Consider the following 19,682-nt stretch of genomic DNA (forward strand, 5'->3'; position numbering starts at 1 on the left):
ACAAGAAAAAAAGCTCACATAATGAGTCGCAAGCAGGTTCCACCTAGATTTTCTTCAAGAATTTACCTTTGTGCTCTTTTGACTTAGGAAGAACTTTAAAAAAAAAAAAAAATTACATGGAAAGCGAAGGAGGCTAAAATAGATTTCTGGCTCGTGTTTTCACTGCCTTCACTGTTATAAACCCCGTGGGGAAACTGCTGTAGCCTGTCACTGCAGATAACCTAATTACCTGTAAGCAGACAGACGGGTCGCTCTGGCCCCTCCCAAAGGAGCCCGAAAACAGAGCCAGCACCCACTGACTTCTCTCACACTTCGTTTCGTTCTTTCTGGAAGGGCAAATGGTGGGGTGAGGGGGGTGTTTGCATGCCTGTGGCTTTGTTTTTTCCCTCTTCTCTCTCTCTTCAGAAACCGTAGTTTTTGAATGGCTGTCGAACACCTGTACAATCCAGGCCTTGAGCTAGGCACTCAGGACACCCCACACAGAATCCTCACCCTCGTGGAGTTTACATCCTGCCAGACAAGATGCAATAAACATACTAAATCCCTAAATTATGTAATGTGTTAGAAGGCAGTTGTTGCTATAAAAAGTGTATAGATTTTTATACCACTGTTTGTTGTTGTGAGTTGCCACCAAGTCCATTCTGACTCATGGCAACCCCGTGTGTTTCAGAGTGGAACTGCTCCATAGGGCTTCCAAGGCTGCGACCTTTCAGAAGCAGATTACCAGGCCTTTCTTCCAAGGCACCTCTGGGTGGGTTCAAACCACCAACCTTTCAGCTAGTAGTCAAGAGCACTTAACAATTTGCACCACCCAGGGACCCCAGATACCATTGTTAAAAGACAGGTATTTCTAATAGCTGTTGTCCCTCTGATTGGGTTGGTCTTTTCCTTTCCAAAGTCTAGACCTTCCTTGTTGTTGTTGTTGTTGTTGTTGTTGTTGCAATGGCCCCAGCTCATGGCAACCCCGTGCACAGCAGAAAAAAACGCTGCCCAGTCCTGCTCCAACCCCTTGACCCATTGGAGACCGTACCATTGTGATCCACAGGGCTCCCCTTGGCCATTTTTCAGAAGTAGGATTCCAGGCCTTTCTTCCTAGACCATCTTAGTCTGGAGGCCCTGCTGAAACCTGTTCAGAATCATAACACCACGGAAGACTCCACTGACGGACGGGTGATGGCTGTGCATGAGGTGCACTGGTCGGGAATCGAACCTGAGTCTCCTGCATGGAAGACGAGAATTTTACTACTGAACCACCATGTCCGTCAGATCATTTCTAGAGGAGTTTAAGTACTTCTTCCTCCATAAACCTGTCCCAGATTTTTGTATGAGAAGCCATTTTCCTCCGCCCAACCCTGAAGCATTGCGTTGCTGCCTTTCTTGGGTCATTTGTCACTTTCTACCTTGCCCCAGTGTTGCTTGACTGTGTAACGGGTCTCAGAGCACTGCCTCGGAGGCCAGAGCTGTGTGTTCTGCACGTCTTTGCATCTCCAGGGTACATAACATAGTGGCTTGCACCCAGAAAATGCTCAGTACATTGGAACAAAAGAATGTTCCAATTTTATGAGGACCTGAATATACATTGTGACAGTTTATAATACAGTGATAACATCCATAAAGTTAAGAAGTGAATTTTGAAATGCTGACCTGTGTAAAACATAGCATCTTAATACTTTCTGGCCATTGTGGCACACTGTTAAATATATTCTTATTTTTCAAAATAAATTGTAATTGTAATTTTGAAAGGAGCCCTGGAGATGCAGCAGTCAAGTGCTCAGCTGCTAACCAAAAGTCCATCGGCTGGAACCCTCTAGCCGTCCCGTGGGAGAAAGAGGTGGCAGCCAGCTTCCATGAAGATTACAGCCTTGGAAACCCTGTGGGACAGTTCTGCCTTGTCCTGTAGGGTTGCTATGAATCAGAATTCACTCAATGGTGGTGGGTTGGGTTTGATTTGGGGTTTAAGTATAATTTTAGGAAAAACTCAAAATCAATTAAAGGTGCCGTTTCAGGGATCTTGGTGTAATTCCTGGCGTCTGTGTTGTTCTGTCATTTAGCAGCTAGGAGCTCTCTAAACGAGATCACGGGCTTCACTGGATGATAAGTGCGTGAGAATGAGCTTTCTAATGTCCCTTAGAATAAAAGAGTCTCTTCTCAAGACATTAGAAATAAGAGAGTGCTTCAGAGCTTACAGAGTGTACATAAAACTCGTTAGAGAGAGCTCATTCCAATTACAAAATTCAGTGTTGCTGCAGGGCAAAAACACTCTCAGAGCAAGGAACAGTGAAAGGAACGGGGCTGGACAGTCACCTTTGTCATTTGTGTCCACTTATTTCCCAAAATAAAGTGCAGCACTCAGCACCCACTTCTACACAGTAAGTGATCTTCAAGTCGACCCCACAAACACAAGTCCACACGCTGGGTCTGTTTCATTTGGATATTTACATCTCACTTTCTAGCAACTAGTGTTTCAAGGAGTGCTTCCCTGGGTGGCGCAAACGGTTTAGCGCTCCACCACTAGCTGAAAGGTTGGTGGTTCAGACCCACCCAGAGGAGCCTCGGAAGAGAGGCCTGGTGATCTACTTCTGAAAAATCAGCCACTGGAAACCCTGTGGAGCGCAGTTCCCCTCTGCACACATGGGGTCGCCACGAGCGGAGTCGACTCGGCAGCAGCTGATACTGGAGCGCAGTTCTCCTCTGCACAGGCGGGGTCGCCACCAGCGGAGTAACTCGGTAGCAGCTGAGTCCGGAGCGCAGTTCCCCTCTGCACACGTGGGGTCGCCACCAGCGGAGTAACTCAGCAGCAGCTGATACTGGCCCAGTTTGATGACTGCTCGTGGCTTACAAAGCATTTTCACGCCGAGTATGTCCATAAGGCCGCAGAGCCGTTAAACCCAGGCTTGTCCTCAAGCCTTCTCATTCCACATCTGGTGCTCTGTCTGCGCTAAGGGACAGAGAGCAGTGGGCAGCTCGCAGGCTTTGTGGAAGGGGAGTGAGTCAGAACGCCTCATGAGTTCACACCCTGTCCTGGAGGAAAGGCTGTAATAGGGTGGAAATAGCAAAGGTGTTGGAGTCAGAAGGACATGGGTTCAAGTCCTAGTTACTACTTACTAGCTGCATGTGCCGCTGGGCTAGTTATTTAACTTCCCTGTTCCTCAGTTTCCTCATGTGTAAAATAGGGCTGTCAGGCCCTGCATTGGGCTATTGTGAGAATTAAAACCTATAATCTCAATGTACATAATATGCTGAGCACAGTGCCTCACCACCTCTTAATAAATGGTGATCAGGGTTATTGTAACAATACAATTATCTTTCCACTAAACCAGCATTTTACCAAGTGTCTTCCTTGAAACCTTTGGGTTCGCAGCCGAGTGTGTTAACTCTTTGCACCACCCAGGGGCTCCAAATCAAGCTATAAGTTAGAGGTAATGTTTTAGTATATTTTGATAAAACAACATCCCACTCTCCATTGCTGCAATTCTCTTTAGAGGTGAGCCAGCGGTTCCCCACAACTCATCCAAACGGACGTCAGGTCATGCTTGCCTACCTGCTGCCCTGGCTGCACAACATCGAGCTGGTGGACAGCAGGCTCCTGCTCCCGGGGTCAAGCCCCAGCAGCCCCGAGGACGAAGCCAAGGACCGGGAAGGGGAAGTGACTGCCTGCCACGGGCTGAAAGGGAACGGCTGGGGCTCTCCGGAAGCCACATCACTGGTCCTGAATAATCTCATGTACATGACAGCCAAGGTAAACTCAGAGAAAAGGTATCCTCCTAAACACGGGTCCGTTGCCAGAGGAAACCCAGGGCAGTGGAACCCCCTGTGCAAACCCAAGGAAAATGGCATTTATCCTTCAAAGTTTCATGAATATAGTTGGGAAACGATAGCGGGGTTGGTTGTACAACAAGATGAACGATCAATGTCATTGAATTTTATACGTATAAACGTTGTTGAATTGGCAAATGTTTTGTTATGTGTATTTTTACCACAATTTAAAAAAAGGAAAAAAAGAACCTATCTCAGGGCAATAGTTTTGGGGGTTCGTCCAACCTCCATAGCTCCAGAAAGTCTGGATTCCATGAGAATTTTAAATTCTGTTCTACGTTTTCCCCCTTTTGATCAGAGCTATTTCCCTGAGATAATCTTTAAGCCTCAAACCAAAAATAACCCCTGAAGCCTTTTTTAAGCCAAAAAGAAGTTTAGCTTAACTAGTAAAGAATGTCTGCCTTGAGCATTGTGCTGTTTTAAGAGCTATATGGGATCAAATTGACAACAGCAACTCGAAAGGTTAGTTTAGAAAGGAAGCTTGGGGGACAATGAGTTCATGCCAGAGAAGGAGGAACAGTTCAGAGAAGGAGGGATATAATCAATGTCACTGAATTGTACATGTAAAAATTGTTGAATTGGTGTGGGTTCAGCTATGTATATTCTCAACAACAACAACAAATAAATTAAAAAAAAAAAAAGCTTAAAAAAATGGCAGGAACAGCTGTTTTCCTCCCTGAGCGGGACGTTGTAAAGTGTCATCTACTAGAAAATGTCATCTTTCTAATGGATGGCCACACAGCCCCCTTCTCGTGATTTCAAGATGGTAATGTCTCTAAACACCACATTTCATCAAACGTTTTGCTCCCTTACCCCAGTTCCCTACGCTTCTCCTGGACCTGTTTTTATTTTGTGTCGTTATAGTACGGAGACGAAGTTCCTGGGTCAGAAATGGAAAACGCTTGGAACGCGTTAGCCAACAACGAGAAATGGAGCAACAACCTGAGGATAACCTTGCAGTTTCTCATCAGCCTGTGTGGGGTCAGCAGTGATACACTCCTCTTGCCCTATGTAAGTGCCCCACGGGCTTTCGGAGCATCCTCACGCTTGTCGGAGGCTCTGTTCGCATTGTGCACATCAGAATGCACTCTTTGCTCCACCTAACGTAGAGGTGTCAGGGTTTCTCAGTCGCTGTAACTCCATGAGCACATGTCTTAGCTAACTGGTGTTGCTGTAACAGAAATACCGTAAGTCGGTGGCTTTAACAAACTGAAATTTACTCTCTCGTAGTTTAGGAGACTAGAAGCCTAATTTCAGGGCACCGGCTCCAGGGGAAGGCTTTCTTTCTCTGTTGGCTCTGGGGGAAGGTCCTTGTCATCAATCTTCGCCTGGGCCTATATGTTTCTCAGCACAGGGACCCTGAGTCCAAAGGACATGCTCTACTCCTGGCTCATCTTGCCTGGTAGTAATGAGGTCCTTCTCCTTTCTGCTCAAGTCTCTCTTTTATATTTCAAAAGAGATTGACTCAAGATACAACCTAATCCTGTAGATTGAGTCCTGCCTCATGTACAAAACTGCCTCTAATCCCAGCTCATTAACATCACAGAGGTTAGGATTTACAACACAGGTAATTACATCAGATGACAAAATGGTGAGCAACCACACAACACTGGGAGTCATGGCCTAGCCAAGCTGACACATGTTTGGGGGACACAGTTCAACCCACGACATGTAACGTAACAGTTCCCTTTTGCCTCCTGAGAGCCAGGCTGTGGTGTGTGTGCTGGTGATGTCTCTGTCATCCTCTGTCTCTCAGCCCTTGGGTACAGACATGTGTGAATTAAGGAATGAATATTTTCTGTCAATTACCAAATGCCAACTTTTATAAACATCCGCCACATTACGTAAGAGAAACATTGAGGGCTGGGCAAAATGTTATGCTGTAACTAATAAGGCGTCCCTGGGTGGTACAAGTGGCTAACATACTTGTCTGCAAATGGAAAGGTTGGAGATTTGAATCCACCCAGAGGCACCTCAGAGGAAAGGCCTGGTGATTCGTTTCCGAAAAAAATCAGCTGCCATTGACAACCTGAGGGAGCACAGTTTTGCTTTGACACACCTGGTGTCACCGTGAGGCACACCATTGACAACCTGAGGGAGCACAGTTTTACTCTGACACACCTGGTGTCACCGTGAGGCACACCATTGACAACCTGAAGGAGCACAGTTTTGCTTTGACACACCTGGTGTCACCGTGAGGCACACCATTGACAACCTGAGGGAGCACAGTTTTACTCTGACACACCTGGTGTCACCGTGAGGCACACCATTGACAACCTGAGGGAGCACAGTTTTACTCTGACACACCTGGTGTCACCGTGAGGCACACCATTGACAACCTGAGGGAGCACAGTTTTGCTCTGACACACCTGGTGTCACCGTGAGGCACACCATTGACAACCTGAGGGAGCACAGTTTTGCTCTGACACACCTGGTGTCACCGTGAGGCACACCATTGACAACCTGAGGGAGCACAGTGTTGCTCTGACACACCTGGTGTCACCGTGAGGCACACCATTGACAACCTGAGGGAGCACAGTTTTGCTCTGACACACCTGGTGTCACCGTGAGGCACACCATTGACAACCTGAGGGAGCACAGTTTTACTCTGACACACCTGGTGTCACCGTGAGGCACACCATTGACAACCTGAGGGAGCACAGTGTTGCTCTGACACACCTGGTGTCACCGTGAGGCACACCATTGACAACCTGAGGGAGCACAGTTTTGCTCTGACACACCTGGTGTCACCGTGAGGCACACCATTGACAACCTGAGGGAGCACAGTTTTGCTCTGACACACCTGGTGTCACCGTGAGGCACACCATTGACAACCTGAGGGAGCACAGTGTTGCTCTGACACACCTGGTGTCACCGTGAGGCACACCATTGACAACCTGAGGGAGCACAGTGTTGCTCTGACACACCTGGTGTCACCGTGAGGCACAGTCGATTCAGCAGCAACTGGTAACGATCGTAACTAACAAAGATGTTTCATATTTACATTTTCTTGCTCTGGAAACAGAATAAAAATTCAGAGTCTTCAAATTTAGACAGCAGAAGAGAGAAATACGCAGAAAGCGATTCTCCTTAGATGTCAGGTAGCCAGGGTTTGTATTTAAAGGTGATACGATCGACAAGGAAACCCTGGTGGCGTAGTGGTTAAGAGCTGCGGCTGCGAACCAAAGGGTCGGCAGCTCGAATCCGCCAGGCGCTCCTTGGAAACTCCGTGGGGCAGTTCTACTCTGTCCTATAGGGTCGCTATGAGTCGGTTTTTATGATCACAAAAATGACAGCATTTTTTAAACTGCAACTCAAGAGGCGTCTCTATGCTGGTTGTTTTTCTGAGAGATTTTACACCTCCCTGTGCCTTTGGGCCACGTGAGCTGAGTTGCAGCCTACGTAGCTCAGCTTTGATTGTGAGGCCCACAATCGTGCAGAGCTTATTTTTAATAATCCGGAGTTATTTTTTAAATTTTAAACCATAAAAACTGCTAAAACGGGTTAGTTTCTAAGGGAGAAGAGAATACCCGGGGACTGGGGCCCTTTTTAAGCAAAAGTAGCTAGTGGGTTTTTCCCGTGGTTTGTATAAATAAAGTTCTTTCTTAAGAGCTTAGAGGCCGAGTTTTCCATTTAGAGAGAATCCATGTGTCCTGAAGTAACTTCCTTACTCTCAGCGGTTAGAGAAGGTAAAGCAGCCTTCTTTAGAACAACCCACCCTGTGGCGTGTGCACGCAAAGACAGGTGGGTTGTAACCCAAACACTTGGTTTATCCTGAGAGCACGCAGACTGGCTCTCAGGAATATCAAGTCTGAATGAGACCTGACTGGCACGTACCCCCAGACCTGCCTCCTGGGTGGGGACGCACTCATCAGAATGAGGGGGTGTCTTCTGTGCTTTCAATAGCTCACGTTCTGTGGACTGTTGTTAGTGTTGGTAGCTGTTGTTGAGTTGACTCCAATTCATGGCGACCCTACGTACAACGGAATGAAATGTTGCCCGATGTTGCATGATCCTCACCACAGCCAGCATGTTTGAGGTCATCGTTGTGCCTTTTGTGCCAATCTGTCTCACCTAGGGTCTCCCTTGCCCTCACTGGCCCTCTACTTCACCAATCATCATGTCCTCCTCCAGTGGTTGATCCCTCCCAATGACATGTCCAAAGTGAGCGAGTGGGACAATATTCTCATGTCATCCATAGGGTTTTCACTGGCTAATTTTCATCAGTAGATTGCCAGGCCTTTCTTCCTAGTCTATCTTAGTCTGGAAGCTCCACTGAAACTTGTCTACCCACCGTGAACCTGCTGGTATTTGAAATTCTGGTGGCATAGTTTCCAGTATCACAACACCACGCAAACCACCACAGTACAACAGGCTGACAGACAGGTGGTGGACAGACTTGTGGATGAGACGCTGGAAACGGCCCTTGTTTTCTTTTCATCTTCTTAGATTAAAAAGGTGGCCATATACCTGTGCCGTAACAACACCATTCAAACCATGGAGGAGCTGCTGTTCGAGCTGCAACAGACGGAGCCGGTCAACCCCATTGTCCAGCACTGTGACAACCCACCCTTCTACCGCTTCACGGCCAGCAGCAAGGCTTCCGCAGTGGCCTCTGGTAGGACAGAGCACTGGGTAGACATCTTGTCACATGTCCCTGGATGTCATTTATGTCGACCAGTGGAAAGACATAAGTGTGTGTGTGTGTCTTTTCTGCTCTGCCTGTGTGTACGTCCACGTGAGAGATGGTTGGAGATGCCTGAAGATACAGCCATAGTTTCACAAGTGCCTGTGCGTGTGTCATGGATTGAATTGTGTCCCCCAAAGTATGTGTGTCAATGTGGCTAGGCCATGGTTCCCAGTACTGTGTGATTGTCCACCATTTTGTCATCTGATGTGATTTTCCTACGTGTTGTAAATCGTATCTCTGTGATGTTAATAAGGCAGGATTAGCAGCAGTTATGTTAATGAGGCAGAGCTAAATTTACAAGATTAGGTTGTATATTGAGCCAATCTCTCTTGAGATATAAAAGAGAAGTGATCAGAAAGACAGGGGGACCACTGTGTCACATGGGGTCACTATGAGTCAGAACCGACTTGACAGCACCTAACGACAATGACAATGATCCCCCAAGATTGACTAAATACCCCCCAGCAGAACTACCGCTTTCAGTAAACTGGTCCCGGAGTGTCATTTCCTGAGGTGTACAGTGTCCTCCTCAAATTCCTTGACGCCGGCTTCCTCCCGATACATCTAATGTCACAACTGCCGTGGCATTTCTCCCCCGCCCCCGCGATCCCGTCTCCTGTGTCCCCTTCTCTCCCCCCCACCCCCGCGATCCCCTGTCTCCTGTGTCCCCTTCTTGCCCTGCCCACAGGCGCCAGAAGCGCATTCTTGCAGGGAAGCAACAGCCTAGGAAGCAGAGGCTCTGGGTACTTGGCCTTGCTTCGCTAACAGTAGTGTGGTAACTCCGAGACCCAGAAGTGCGAGAGCAGCTCACAGCAGGGCTGGCCACGAATAAGTGGCCAGGAAGAACAGGTCTCAAGAATGTGGTCGCCTCGCTTTACAAGACAGCAGAGGAATTTGCTTTGACCCGAACAGATGTCTGCGCTTCTCCCATGTCAGTGGTGTGGGCTTGGAAGCCTGTTTAGAATGTCTGAGACTCTGCAGAAGACATAAGGAACCCTCCAAACGTGGGGTTTTACAGGAAATCCTTTCCTAGAACTGCTTGAGACGTGAGCTGGACCCTTCCACTGCTTCTTTTTCTAAGTTTCTTTCTTTTAACCCCACCGGCAGGAACCACGTCCAGCAGCAACACAGTGGTGGCCGGCCAGGACGGTTTCCCAGACGCCGAAGAGAGCAAGGTAGTGAAAGAATGTGACGAAAGGTCAGTGCGCAAACCGGCTTCATGTTCTGAATTACGGAGATTGTACACAAATAAGGCACAAGTTCTATGTTTTTTTGCCAGCCACACCCTCCCAATTAGTCGCTGTAAAAAAAAAAAATTAGCATAGAACCAAAAAAAAAACCAAATCCATTGCCATCAATTCTGGCTCAGTGCTACAGCAGATAACCGAAAGGTCAGCAGTTCGAATCCACCAGCCACTCCTGGGAATCCTTTTGGGGCAATTCTACTCTGTCCTATAGGGTCACTACGAGTTGGAATTAGCATAGGGTGCTTATAAAAATACCTTGCAGGGGGAAGGCACAGTTGGCAAAAAAAAAAATGTAGGACATGTGTGTTATTTGTGTAAAAATATGATACTTTCAGTAATAGTTTATACATCAGTAAAAGTTGGTGGGGTTTTATAAATTTCACACCCACACACTAAAGTCCTTCTTTGTTTTTAGAAACACAGACTGGTGCCATTTTGTATATCCCTAAAAATCATGATTTCTTCCTGTGCAAAAAGTCAGAGGAAGGAGCACTGGTGGCTTACCCAAAGGTTGGCAGGTCAAAACCCACCCACAGCTCTGCGGAAGAAAAGACCTGGTGATCTGCTCCTGTGCAGGTTACATCCTGGGAAGTCCTGTGGGGCAGCTCTGTCACGTGGGGTCATTATAAGTCAGAATCAACCTGATGGCGCCCAACAACGACGGTGGCAGAGAAGAGAAACATAAGGAGGTTCCCATTCTGATAGCCAGTCTCCACTCTCCCCGGAGCTTAATGAAAACCACTTACTGGTTATCCTGCTGGTGGACACAGTCACGCAGAGTCAGAGAGAATTACCATGTGAAATGTTCAGTTCTGATTGTTGAGTAACTTTCTTAGTGATAGTTACGTGGAGGTGAGCTTCAGGACGCGTCATCATTCTTATTTTACTCTGATTTTGCTTCTATTCCATTAACCAAAAATACTGTCCTTTCCTGCTTAAAAAAGAGTCTCCATTTTCTTCACACTGCTTTTTTTTGCCAAAAATGTGGAACGCCTGCCCATAGCCTTTTTTTCTTTTTTTGGTGAAAATATACACAGCCATGCAGTATTTGAACAATTTCTACGTGTTAACTCATTGACACCGATTATAGTCTTCAGTTTGTACAGACATCTCACCCTCCTTCTCTGAACTGTTCTTCCTCCATTGACTGAGACTTACTGCCCCTAAGCTTCTCATCTAACCTTTTGAGTTGTCCTTGTTAATTCTATCCCACATAGGTCATTCTCTAAAAGAGCACGGTGCTCACCGCAGACATTCTTTACTTACTAAGATAAACTTTTTTTTGGTTCAGAGACTTTCAGGGAATAGTTTTGGTTTAAAGTTTGAAGATTATCTCAAGGCATACGTTAGCTCTTCAATGATAATATTTTACTTGCTCACGCCTCTGCCTTCTCATTGCCTAAGAATTTCTCACAAGTAAATTAGGATTGCCGCTGCCTGCGGCTCATTGTGCAAAACAGGGAGACAGGCCAGGGAAGTTAAAGAGGACTCAAGTTTAGAAAGAAAAACTAGGACGATCCTCATGGTGTTGAAAGTTCCTTAGACAGCGCGTTTTCTGGTGAAAAGTAACAGGGAGCCCTTCCTCTTAAAAAATTAGTAACAAGACCAGCTGAGACCAAGGACTCCCTGAGACTGTCGCCTGAGATACTCTTTAAACCTTGAACCGAAACCATCTCCTGAGGTCACCTTTTACTGAAATAACAGATTGGTACACAAAGGATGTTACCCGTGAGTGCGGTCCTCCATTCAAAAGCCATCTACAGGAGACCAAAAGGTCCACAATCACGCTAAAGCAAAGAGGAGAAGATAAGGGGGCAGGGAGACCAGAGCGCTGGAAACAGAACAGCCAGAATGTGATTAAAGAGAACGCTGACACGTGGTGAAAAATGAAACTAACGTCACTGCACAATTTGTATAGAAGCTGTCAAATGGGAACCTAACGTGCCACACAAACTTTTACCAAAAACACAATGAAATATTATGTTTATAAATTAGTAACAAGGATGTTGTTGGTGTCGGTGTTGTTAGTTGCCGTCAAGCCAGCTTCCACTTACGGCGAGCGACCTTACCGGTAACAGAAGGAAACGAGGCTGAAAGATACAAATCAGATTGGAGAAAATGTAACGGATCAAGTCACGAAACTGCCTCACCGAGTCCCAAGGCCCAGGGTGCTTCCCGACTGGCCGGCGGTACACGGGGTGTCGTCACAGGTACTGGGATACGGCAGAGGCCCCAGGTGGAAGAGTACCCGACGTGGGCTGCTGGCTCTGCGTGGTGAAGGGCGCCAAGCTGCTGAGTACGTCAGGGGGCGTTGCGGTGCCTTTCAGCAGATGCTCATCCACACGGGCTGTTCCTCAAACTAAAAGCCCGAACCCAGTGGGTCAGACATTACAGACCTTTATGTTGTAAGTCGCTGTCAAGTCCGCTGTGACTCATAGCAACCCCATGTAAACAGAATGAAATAGTGCTGGACCCTGCACCACCGTCACTGTCACCGGTGTGTTCAAGTCCGTTGTTGCAGCCACTGTGTTGATATTCTGAGTGCCTTCCAGCCCAGGGGGCTCATCTTCCAGCACTATACTGAACAATATCCTGTTGTGATCCGTAGTGTTTTCATCGGCTCATTTTCAGAAGTAGATCTCCAGGCCTTTTTTCCTAGCCTGTCTGGTCTGGAAGTTACACTGACACCTATCCACCATCGGTGACCCTGCTAGTATTTGAAATAGCGGTGGCATAGCTTCCAGCAGCACAGCAACACACAAGCCCCCACAATATGACAAACCGACAGATGGGTGGTGGTATAAAAACCCCCGTGCCTTCAAGTTGATTCCAGCTCATGGTGATTCTATAGGACAGGATATAACTGTAATATCTATGGAAGCAGACTGCCACATCTTTCTCCCAGGGAGCGGCTGGTGGGTTCCGACCACCAACCTTTTGATTAGCAGCTGAGCGCTTAACCACTGCGCCATTAGGGCTCCTTCGGTGGTAGTAGAGTTCTCTACTATTGGCCTTTCTGTCTTTCTCAGAAATGAATAAAGGCTTTCATACATCAGTGTAGTACAGGATTATTTATTAACATATTATTTTTTAACTCATATTTGCTAGTACCCTTTAAGGTTTTCCCTGGCCAGTTTTTTTAGAAGTAAATCACCAGGCCTTTCTTCCTAGTCTGTCTTAGTCTGGAAGCTCCGCTGAAACCTATTCACCATGGGCGACCCTGCTGGTGTTTGAAATACTGGTGGCAGAGCTTCCAGCATCACAGCAGCACAGGAGCCCCCACAGTGCAGCGGACTGAGGGACAGCACCTCACAGCAACAACACAGCTACACAGTTATCTGTCTACAGATAGATCGATTACTTTCACATACGTATGCACACACGCACAGATGTAGATATGCCATCAGAAAGGATACCACTATTCCATTGTTCCTATACCCCAGCTGCACTGTTTCTCTGAATATATTAACTGTTTTCTATAAAAGGAGGCTGTACCCTCAGCCTTAAATATCTTTCCTCTTTAGTTTATTTATCACCCTCCTCTTCCTTTTGGTCCCTGTCATATCGATTTGTAGGTACTTGTACATGTGTTCAGGAGTCCCTTGGTGGTGCAGACATTTAATGTGCTCAGCTGCTAACCAAAAGGTTCGAGGATTGAATCCACCCAGAAGTGCCTTGGAAGAAAGGCCTGGCCATCTACTGCTGAGAAATCAGCCACTGAAAGCCCTGTGGAGCACAGCTCTACTCTGACGCACATGGGGGCGCCGTGAGTCGGCATCGACTCCAGGGCACCTGGTTTGGTTTGGTTTGGGTTTGCATGTTTGTCTCAACCGCTAGCTTTTAATTCCTGGAGAGCAGAGCCCGTGTCTCTTACGCATCTTCATAGCCTTGGTCCTTAGACTAAGTTATATCAGAGAATCTAGTTGTAAACAACATGGTGCCAGGGCTGCTGCTTGCCACAACTCCATGGCACCCCTGGAGCCCAGGGGTGTGCACACAGAAAGCCAGTAAGGACTGCTGAGTGTTATCTCTGTACACTCTTTGTCAAAGAGCCCTGGGAGTTCAAACAGTTAATGCACGTGGCTGCTAACTGAAAGGGTCACCCATGGTGCACAGGCTGTAGTGGAGCTTCTGGACTAAGAGAGGCTAGGAAGAAAGGCCTGGTGATCTACTTCCATAAATTAGTCCGCGAAAGCCCTATGGATCACAGCACAGTATCGTTCAATATAGAGCTACACGATGAGCCTCCTTGAGTCTGTTCACAGGCTCCGTGGAAGAAAGGCCTGGCAACCTTCTTTTCCAAGGTTACAGCAATGACAGCACTATGAACCAAGTTCTACTCTGATGCACACAAAGTCACCATGAATGGAACTGACTTGACAGCTGAGGGAGAGTCTTGTCTACCAGAGTGAATAACCGTCCTCTGTAACGGGTTAGTGACAGGAGGGAGAGAAATGGGCTGGACAGCATCGGGAGGCCTTGTCTACCTCTGGTGCTCTGACGGAGTGAATAACTGTCTTCTGTGACAGGTTAGTGACAGGAGGGAGAGAAATGGGCTGGACAGCATCTGGAGACCTTGTCTACCTCTAGTGCTCTGATGGAGTGAATAACTGTCTTCTGTAACGGGTTAGTGACAGGAGGGAGAGAAATGGGCTGGACAGCATCTGGAGGCCTTGTCTACCTCTAGTGCTCTGATGGAGTGAATAACTGTCTTCTGTAACGGGTTAGTGACAGGAGGGAGAGAAATGGGCTGGACAGCATCTGGAGGCCTTGTCTACCTCTAGTGCTCTGATGGAGTGAATAACTGTCTTCTGTAACGGGTTAGTGACAGGAGGGAGAGAAATGGGCTGGACAGCATCGGGAGGCCTTGTCTACCTCTGGTGCTCTGATGGAGTGAATAACTGTCTTCCGCAACGGGTTAGTGACAGGAGGGAGAGAAATGGGCTGGACAGCATCTGGAGGCCTTGTCTACCTCTGGTGCTCTGACAGAGTGAATAACTGTCTGCTGTGACGGGTTAGTGACAGGAGGGAGAGAAATGGGCTGGACAGCATCGGGAGGCCTTGTCTACCTCTAGTGCTCTGACGGAGTGAATAACTGTCTTCTGTAACGTGTTAGTGACAGGAGGGAGAGAAATGGGCTGGACAGCATCTGGAGGCCTTGTCTACCTCTGGTGCTCTGACGGAGTGAATAACTGTCTTCCGTAACGGGTTAGTGACAGGAGGGAGAGAAATGGGCTGGACAGCATCTGGAGGCCTTGTCTACCTCTGGTGCTCTGAAAGAGTGAATAACTGTCTGCTGTGACGGGTTAGTGACAGGAGGGAGAGAAATGGGCTGGACAGCATCTGGAGGCCTTGTCTACCTCTGGTGCTCTGACATCACGCTTATTTTCATTCACTTATTTAACAAACCTTTGATAATGACACCATGTTCTTTACAACTAGATTGATGGTTCTCTGATACAATTCAGTCATATTTAATAGTACCACACCTACCAACAACAACAAAATCACATAACTTATAGTAAAAGAATCATTCAAACGAGGGTAAAAGGAAAAGAGACAAACTCAGAGGAGATCAGGTTGTTTTGTCAAAAGTCCTCACTGAGGAAAATTACCACCCCCACCAATAGCCATCAAGTCGACTCCGACTCTCGGCGGCCCCATGTGTGTCACATAGAGCTATGCTCCACGGGGCCTTCAGTGGCTGATTGTCCGAAAGTAGCTGGCCAGGCCTTTCTTCGGAGGCACCTCTGGGGGCCTCAAACCACCAGCCTTTTGGTTAGCTTCCACGTGCGTTAATTATACCACCCAGGGACTCCAAAAACTACAAGTTAACATTACATCTAACTTTGAGTTCCCCGACGGCCCAAGCAACGTAGAAATATAGAATGAATGCTCTAACTTTCAGTGTTAAAAAAAAATTCATCAGAAGCTCCTCACAGAAAGTAGCCCAAAAGTCTAAGAAGCATTTATCATGTAGTTTTTTTTAACTGAAAAACAAAATATTTTATGTTTTTATATGTTATATAAAATATATTTTTTGTAAAAATATCAGCTTATGGCAGTTTTGTAAAATACTCAGAAGCAGTCTTCACGTGTATTTTAATACATCAGCCCTTAATGCGTCTATTTTATGAATTTGCAGTTCCATGAAAGGATTTTTCACAGGGTACTAAAACAAACTTGAGCTGTGGAAGTTTCTGGTCATCTGTGTCGATTCAGGGTTAAAAAAAAAAATCAGTGTTAGAGATCGGATAATCTACAGACACTTGCCTAAGTATGAATTTAAGCTAAATCAGCAAGAGAAAACTTAGGAAACATTTCATCCTTCTAGGTTTTTCTCTAGTCAGAGCTGTTTTCATGATGTATGTCTTAAGACATGTAGTTTTGATGTGAAAAGAATGTTCAGTCTACTTAATCCTCCAAATTCCTCCAGGTCCCAGACCTGAAATTATCTTCTTCAGCCCAGGAAAGCAAGGGGAACAGAACAGATTTTACTCCTGGGAGACATTTCTCCTTCTTTGCCAAGTGTTCACTTCAGCACACTGTGGTTTCCATCTTCTCCAAAACAAGGAGAGTGGTCTGCAAGGGGCTTGCTCCTCCCCTTCTCCCTGGCTCAACTCCTGTGGTGGTTGTTGTCATTGTTGTTAGCTGCCATCGAGTCAGCCCCCGACTCATGGTAACCCCATGCACGATGGAACGAGACGCTGCCTGGTCCTGCACCATCCCCAGGATCGGTTACAGGTTGGATTGTTGTGATCCATAGGAGCTTTTTTGTTTGTAATAATTTATTTTACTTTTGTTGTTGTTGAGAATATACACAGCAGAACATACACCAATTCAACAATTTCTACAGGTACAATTTAGTGGCATTGATTGTATTGTTCAAGTTGTACAATCATTCTCACCCTCCTTTTTCGAATTGTTCCTCCCCCGTTAACATAAACTCACTGCCCCCTAAGTTTCTAATCTAACCTTTCTCGTTGCTGTTATCTATTTGCTCCCATATACGTAGAACTTAAAAAAGCATAATGCTCAAGGTAGACATTCTTTACTAGCTAAGCTAAACTACTGTTTGCTTTTAAGAAGACTTTAGGGAGTATTTTTTGTTTAAGGTTTAAAGTTTAAAGAATATTTCAGGACAGTAATTTTGGGGCTCATCTTGCCTCAAGGGCTCCAGAAAGTCTGGATTCCGTAAGAATTTGAAATTCTGTTCTGAATTTTCCCCCTTTTGATCAGGATTCTTTTATAGAATCTTTGATCAAAATGTTTAGGTTATGCCAGGCACCATCCGGCTGTTCTAGTCTCGTGGCAAAGGAGGCAGTTGTTCATGGAGGCAATTAGCCACACATTTCCATTTCCTCTTCCTATTCCTGACTCTCCTTCTTCCTCTAGCTTCAGACGAATAGCCACCAATTATTATACCTTGGATGGCCGCTTGCAAGCTTTTAAGACCCCAGGCACTGCGCAACAAACTAGAAGGTGGAAGTGATTCACGGAGTTTTCATTAAAAACCAAACCCAGTGCGATTCTGACTCATAGCGACCCTATAGGACAGAGTAGAACTGCCCCATAGAGTTTCCAAGGAGCACCTGGCGGGTTCATTAGACCTATCTTAAAAAAGAAAAGAAAAGAATTGCCATCCATTCTGTAATTCCCTGCCCGGGCCCTCTAGAAACGATTTACAAACAGGCATATATCCCAGCTCATCAGTAGCTACAAATTTGGGGAGCTCTCCACCCCGTGTAAATATCCAGATGTGGGACTCTTTGATCACACTGCTTTTGTTCCTTGCTGAATGATGTCTCAGCTCAGCACATGTTGTTACAACTTTGCATTTATCTGCATAAATATGATTAAAGAGCTTCTTCAGAAGGAAATAGCTTTGTCACTTTTGTAATTTCACAAGTCCCCATCTGATTTAGACTATTACTTGGCCTGGTTTGTAGGAAACTAAGCAGATGTCTTCTGTTTTGTTTTATGGCTTCACCAAATATCAGAGAGTGAGGAACGTCTGGAGTATAGTGTGCCAGGAGGGGGAACAAAGCTGTATGAGGAAAAAGAGGGAAATAAGTCCAAAGTCATTATATTCTGTTGTTGTTGGGTGCTATCAAGCTGATTCCAACTCATAACAACCCCATGTTACACAGTAGGTGGCCCGGTCTTTCTCCCACAGAACCACTGAGTGGATTCGAACTACCAACCTTTTGGTTAGCAGCGAAGCACCTAACCATTGCACCACCAGGACTCCTTTATGTTCTGTTACATTTCTGCAATACAGCAAATTCAAATCGCTGATGCCATGTTCTGAGGTTACACCCCTGGGTCAGGGTAGGTATCTCAATAGCACGTCCATACTTTTTTCTGAAAAGTTACCCGTTCTCCTGGTGAGGACAGCAATATTCCTGGACCTCCCAGAATTCCGAGGGAAATGGCATGTTGGTCTCAGTCAGGTCAGGCCACCCAGGGAAGTAACGTGAGCAATTCAGCATCTGTCCTGGAAGAAGTATAGCCAGAATACCTTAGAAGCAAGGAGGGCGAGACTTTGTCTTACATACTTTGGACATGTGGTCAGGAGGGACCATTCCCTGGTAAAGTAGAGGGTCAGTGAAATAGAGGATAGACCCTCAATGAGATGGTTTGACACAGCGGCTTCCACGATGGGCTCAAACATAGCAACAATTGTGAGGATGGCACAGGACCAGGCAGTGTTTCATTCTATTGTACATGGGGTCGCTAAGAACCAAAACCAACTCCATGGCACCTAACCACAGCAGTAACAATGTGAACATGTTAGTCAGCAAGGTTAAATGAGGGGGTTACTTCTTAACAGGCCACAGGAGACGCCAAAGAGACAACGTCTCTCTCGTTATATTATGTCGCAAGTAGTATACCTTTGCTTGAAAACACTCAGATCATTTTAAGGGAAACTTTAAAACCAAATAAGCCCAGGGTTTGTTATGAAACTACTTTTTTGTATTTTCAAGTCTACTTTCACTTATTCAGTCATCAACAATATTTATTGACCACCCATTCACTCTGTGCTGACCTGTTGCTGTCAAGTTGACTCTGACTCATAGCGGCCCTGTAGGACAGAGTAAAACTGCCCACAGGGTTTCCAAGGCCGTAAATCTTCACAGAAGCAGGCTGCCACAGCTTTCTCCCTCGGAGCGGCAGTGAATTCAAACTGCCGATGTTTCAGTTGGCAGCTGAGTGCTCTAACCACTGTGCAACCAGCGCTCTTCACTATGTGCCAGGCTATGTGAATAAGCAATTTCTATTATTCAATATCATGCCCATTTTTTCTTCCAAGCCAGTGTTACCATTTTCTAGTTAACTAAAATATTGGCCCTTAAATTGTTTTCTTTTCAAGGTTTGAGTGGGTGCTTGTGACCAAGAGTGATTTCTTGGTCTGACAGAGACGGGAGAAACCCCGAGAGTATGGCCCCCGGACACCCTTCTAACTCAGTACTGAAGTCACTCCTGAGGTTCACCCTTCAGCCAAAGATTAGACAGGCGCGTGAAACAAACGAGACTAAATGGGCACACCAGCCCAGGGGCCAGAAGGGAAGGCAGGAGGGGACAGGGAAGGCAGGAGGGGACAGGAAAGGCAGGAGGGGACAGGGAAGGCAGGAGGGGACAGGGAAGGCAGGAGGGGACAGGGAAGGCAGGAGGGGACAGGGAAGGCAGGAGGGGACAGGGAAGGCAGGAGGGGACAGGGAAGGCAGGAGGGGACAGGGAAGGCAGGAGGGGACAGGGAAGGCAGGAGGGGACAGGGAAGGCAGGAGGGGACAGGGAAGGCAGGAGGGGACAGGGAAGGCAGGAGGGGACAGGGAAGGCAGGAGGGGACAGGAAAGCCGATAACACGGAGCCCAAGGTTGAGAAGAGGGAGAGTGTTGACATGTCGTGGGGTTGGCAACCAGAGTCAC

The 19,682-nt window shown here is 46.7% G+C and overlaps 1 protein-coding gene and 1 long non-coding RNA gene across 12 annotated transcripts in view; one reads left to right on the forward strand and one right to left on the reverse strand.

The window, feature by feature from the left end:
- FRY (FRY microtubule binding protein) overlaps window positions 1-19,682 on the forward strand; it is a 524,498-nt gene that overhangs the window by 416,765 nt on the left and 88,051 nt on the right. For all 11 annotated transcript variants that reach the window (XM_049853229.1, XM_049853227.1, XM_049853221.1 and 8 more), the window contains 4 exons: window positions 3,483-3,739; window positions 4,681-4,827; window positions 8,266-8,434; window positions 9,614-9,704. In XM_049853229.1, coding sequence (XP_049709186.1) covers window positions 3,483-3,739; window positions 4,681-4,827; window positions 8,266-8,434; window positions 9,614-9,704 — 664 coding nt within the window. The remainder of the gene's footprint in view (window positions 1-3,482; window positions 3,740-4,680; window positions 4,828-8,265; window positions 8,435-9,613; window positions 9,705-19,682) is intronic.
- On the reverse strand, window positions 6,271-6,697 carry LOC126058263 (uncharacterized). The gene is made up of 3 exons (XR_007513158.1): window positions 6,620-6,697; window positions 6,434-6,495; window positions 6,271-6,309 (listed from the first exon to the last, which is right to left on the reverse strand). It is a non-coding gene; the product is annotated as an uncharacterized LOC126058263 (long non-coding RNA).

Source organism: Elephas maximus, chromosome 14, assembly GCF_024166365.1.
Source record: "Elephas maximus indicus isolate mEleMax1 chromosome 14, mEleMax1 primary haplotype, whole genome shotgun sequence".
Taxonomy (NCBI): domain Eukaryota; kingdom Metazoa; phylum Chordata; class Mammalia; order Proboscidea; family Elephantidae; genus Elephas; species Elephas maximus.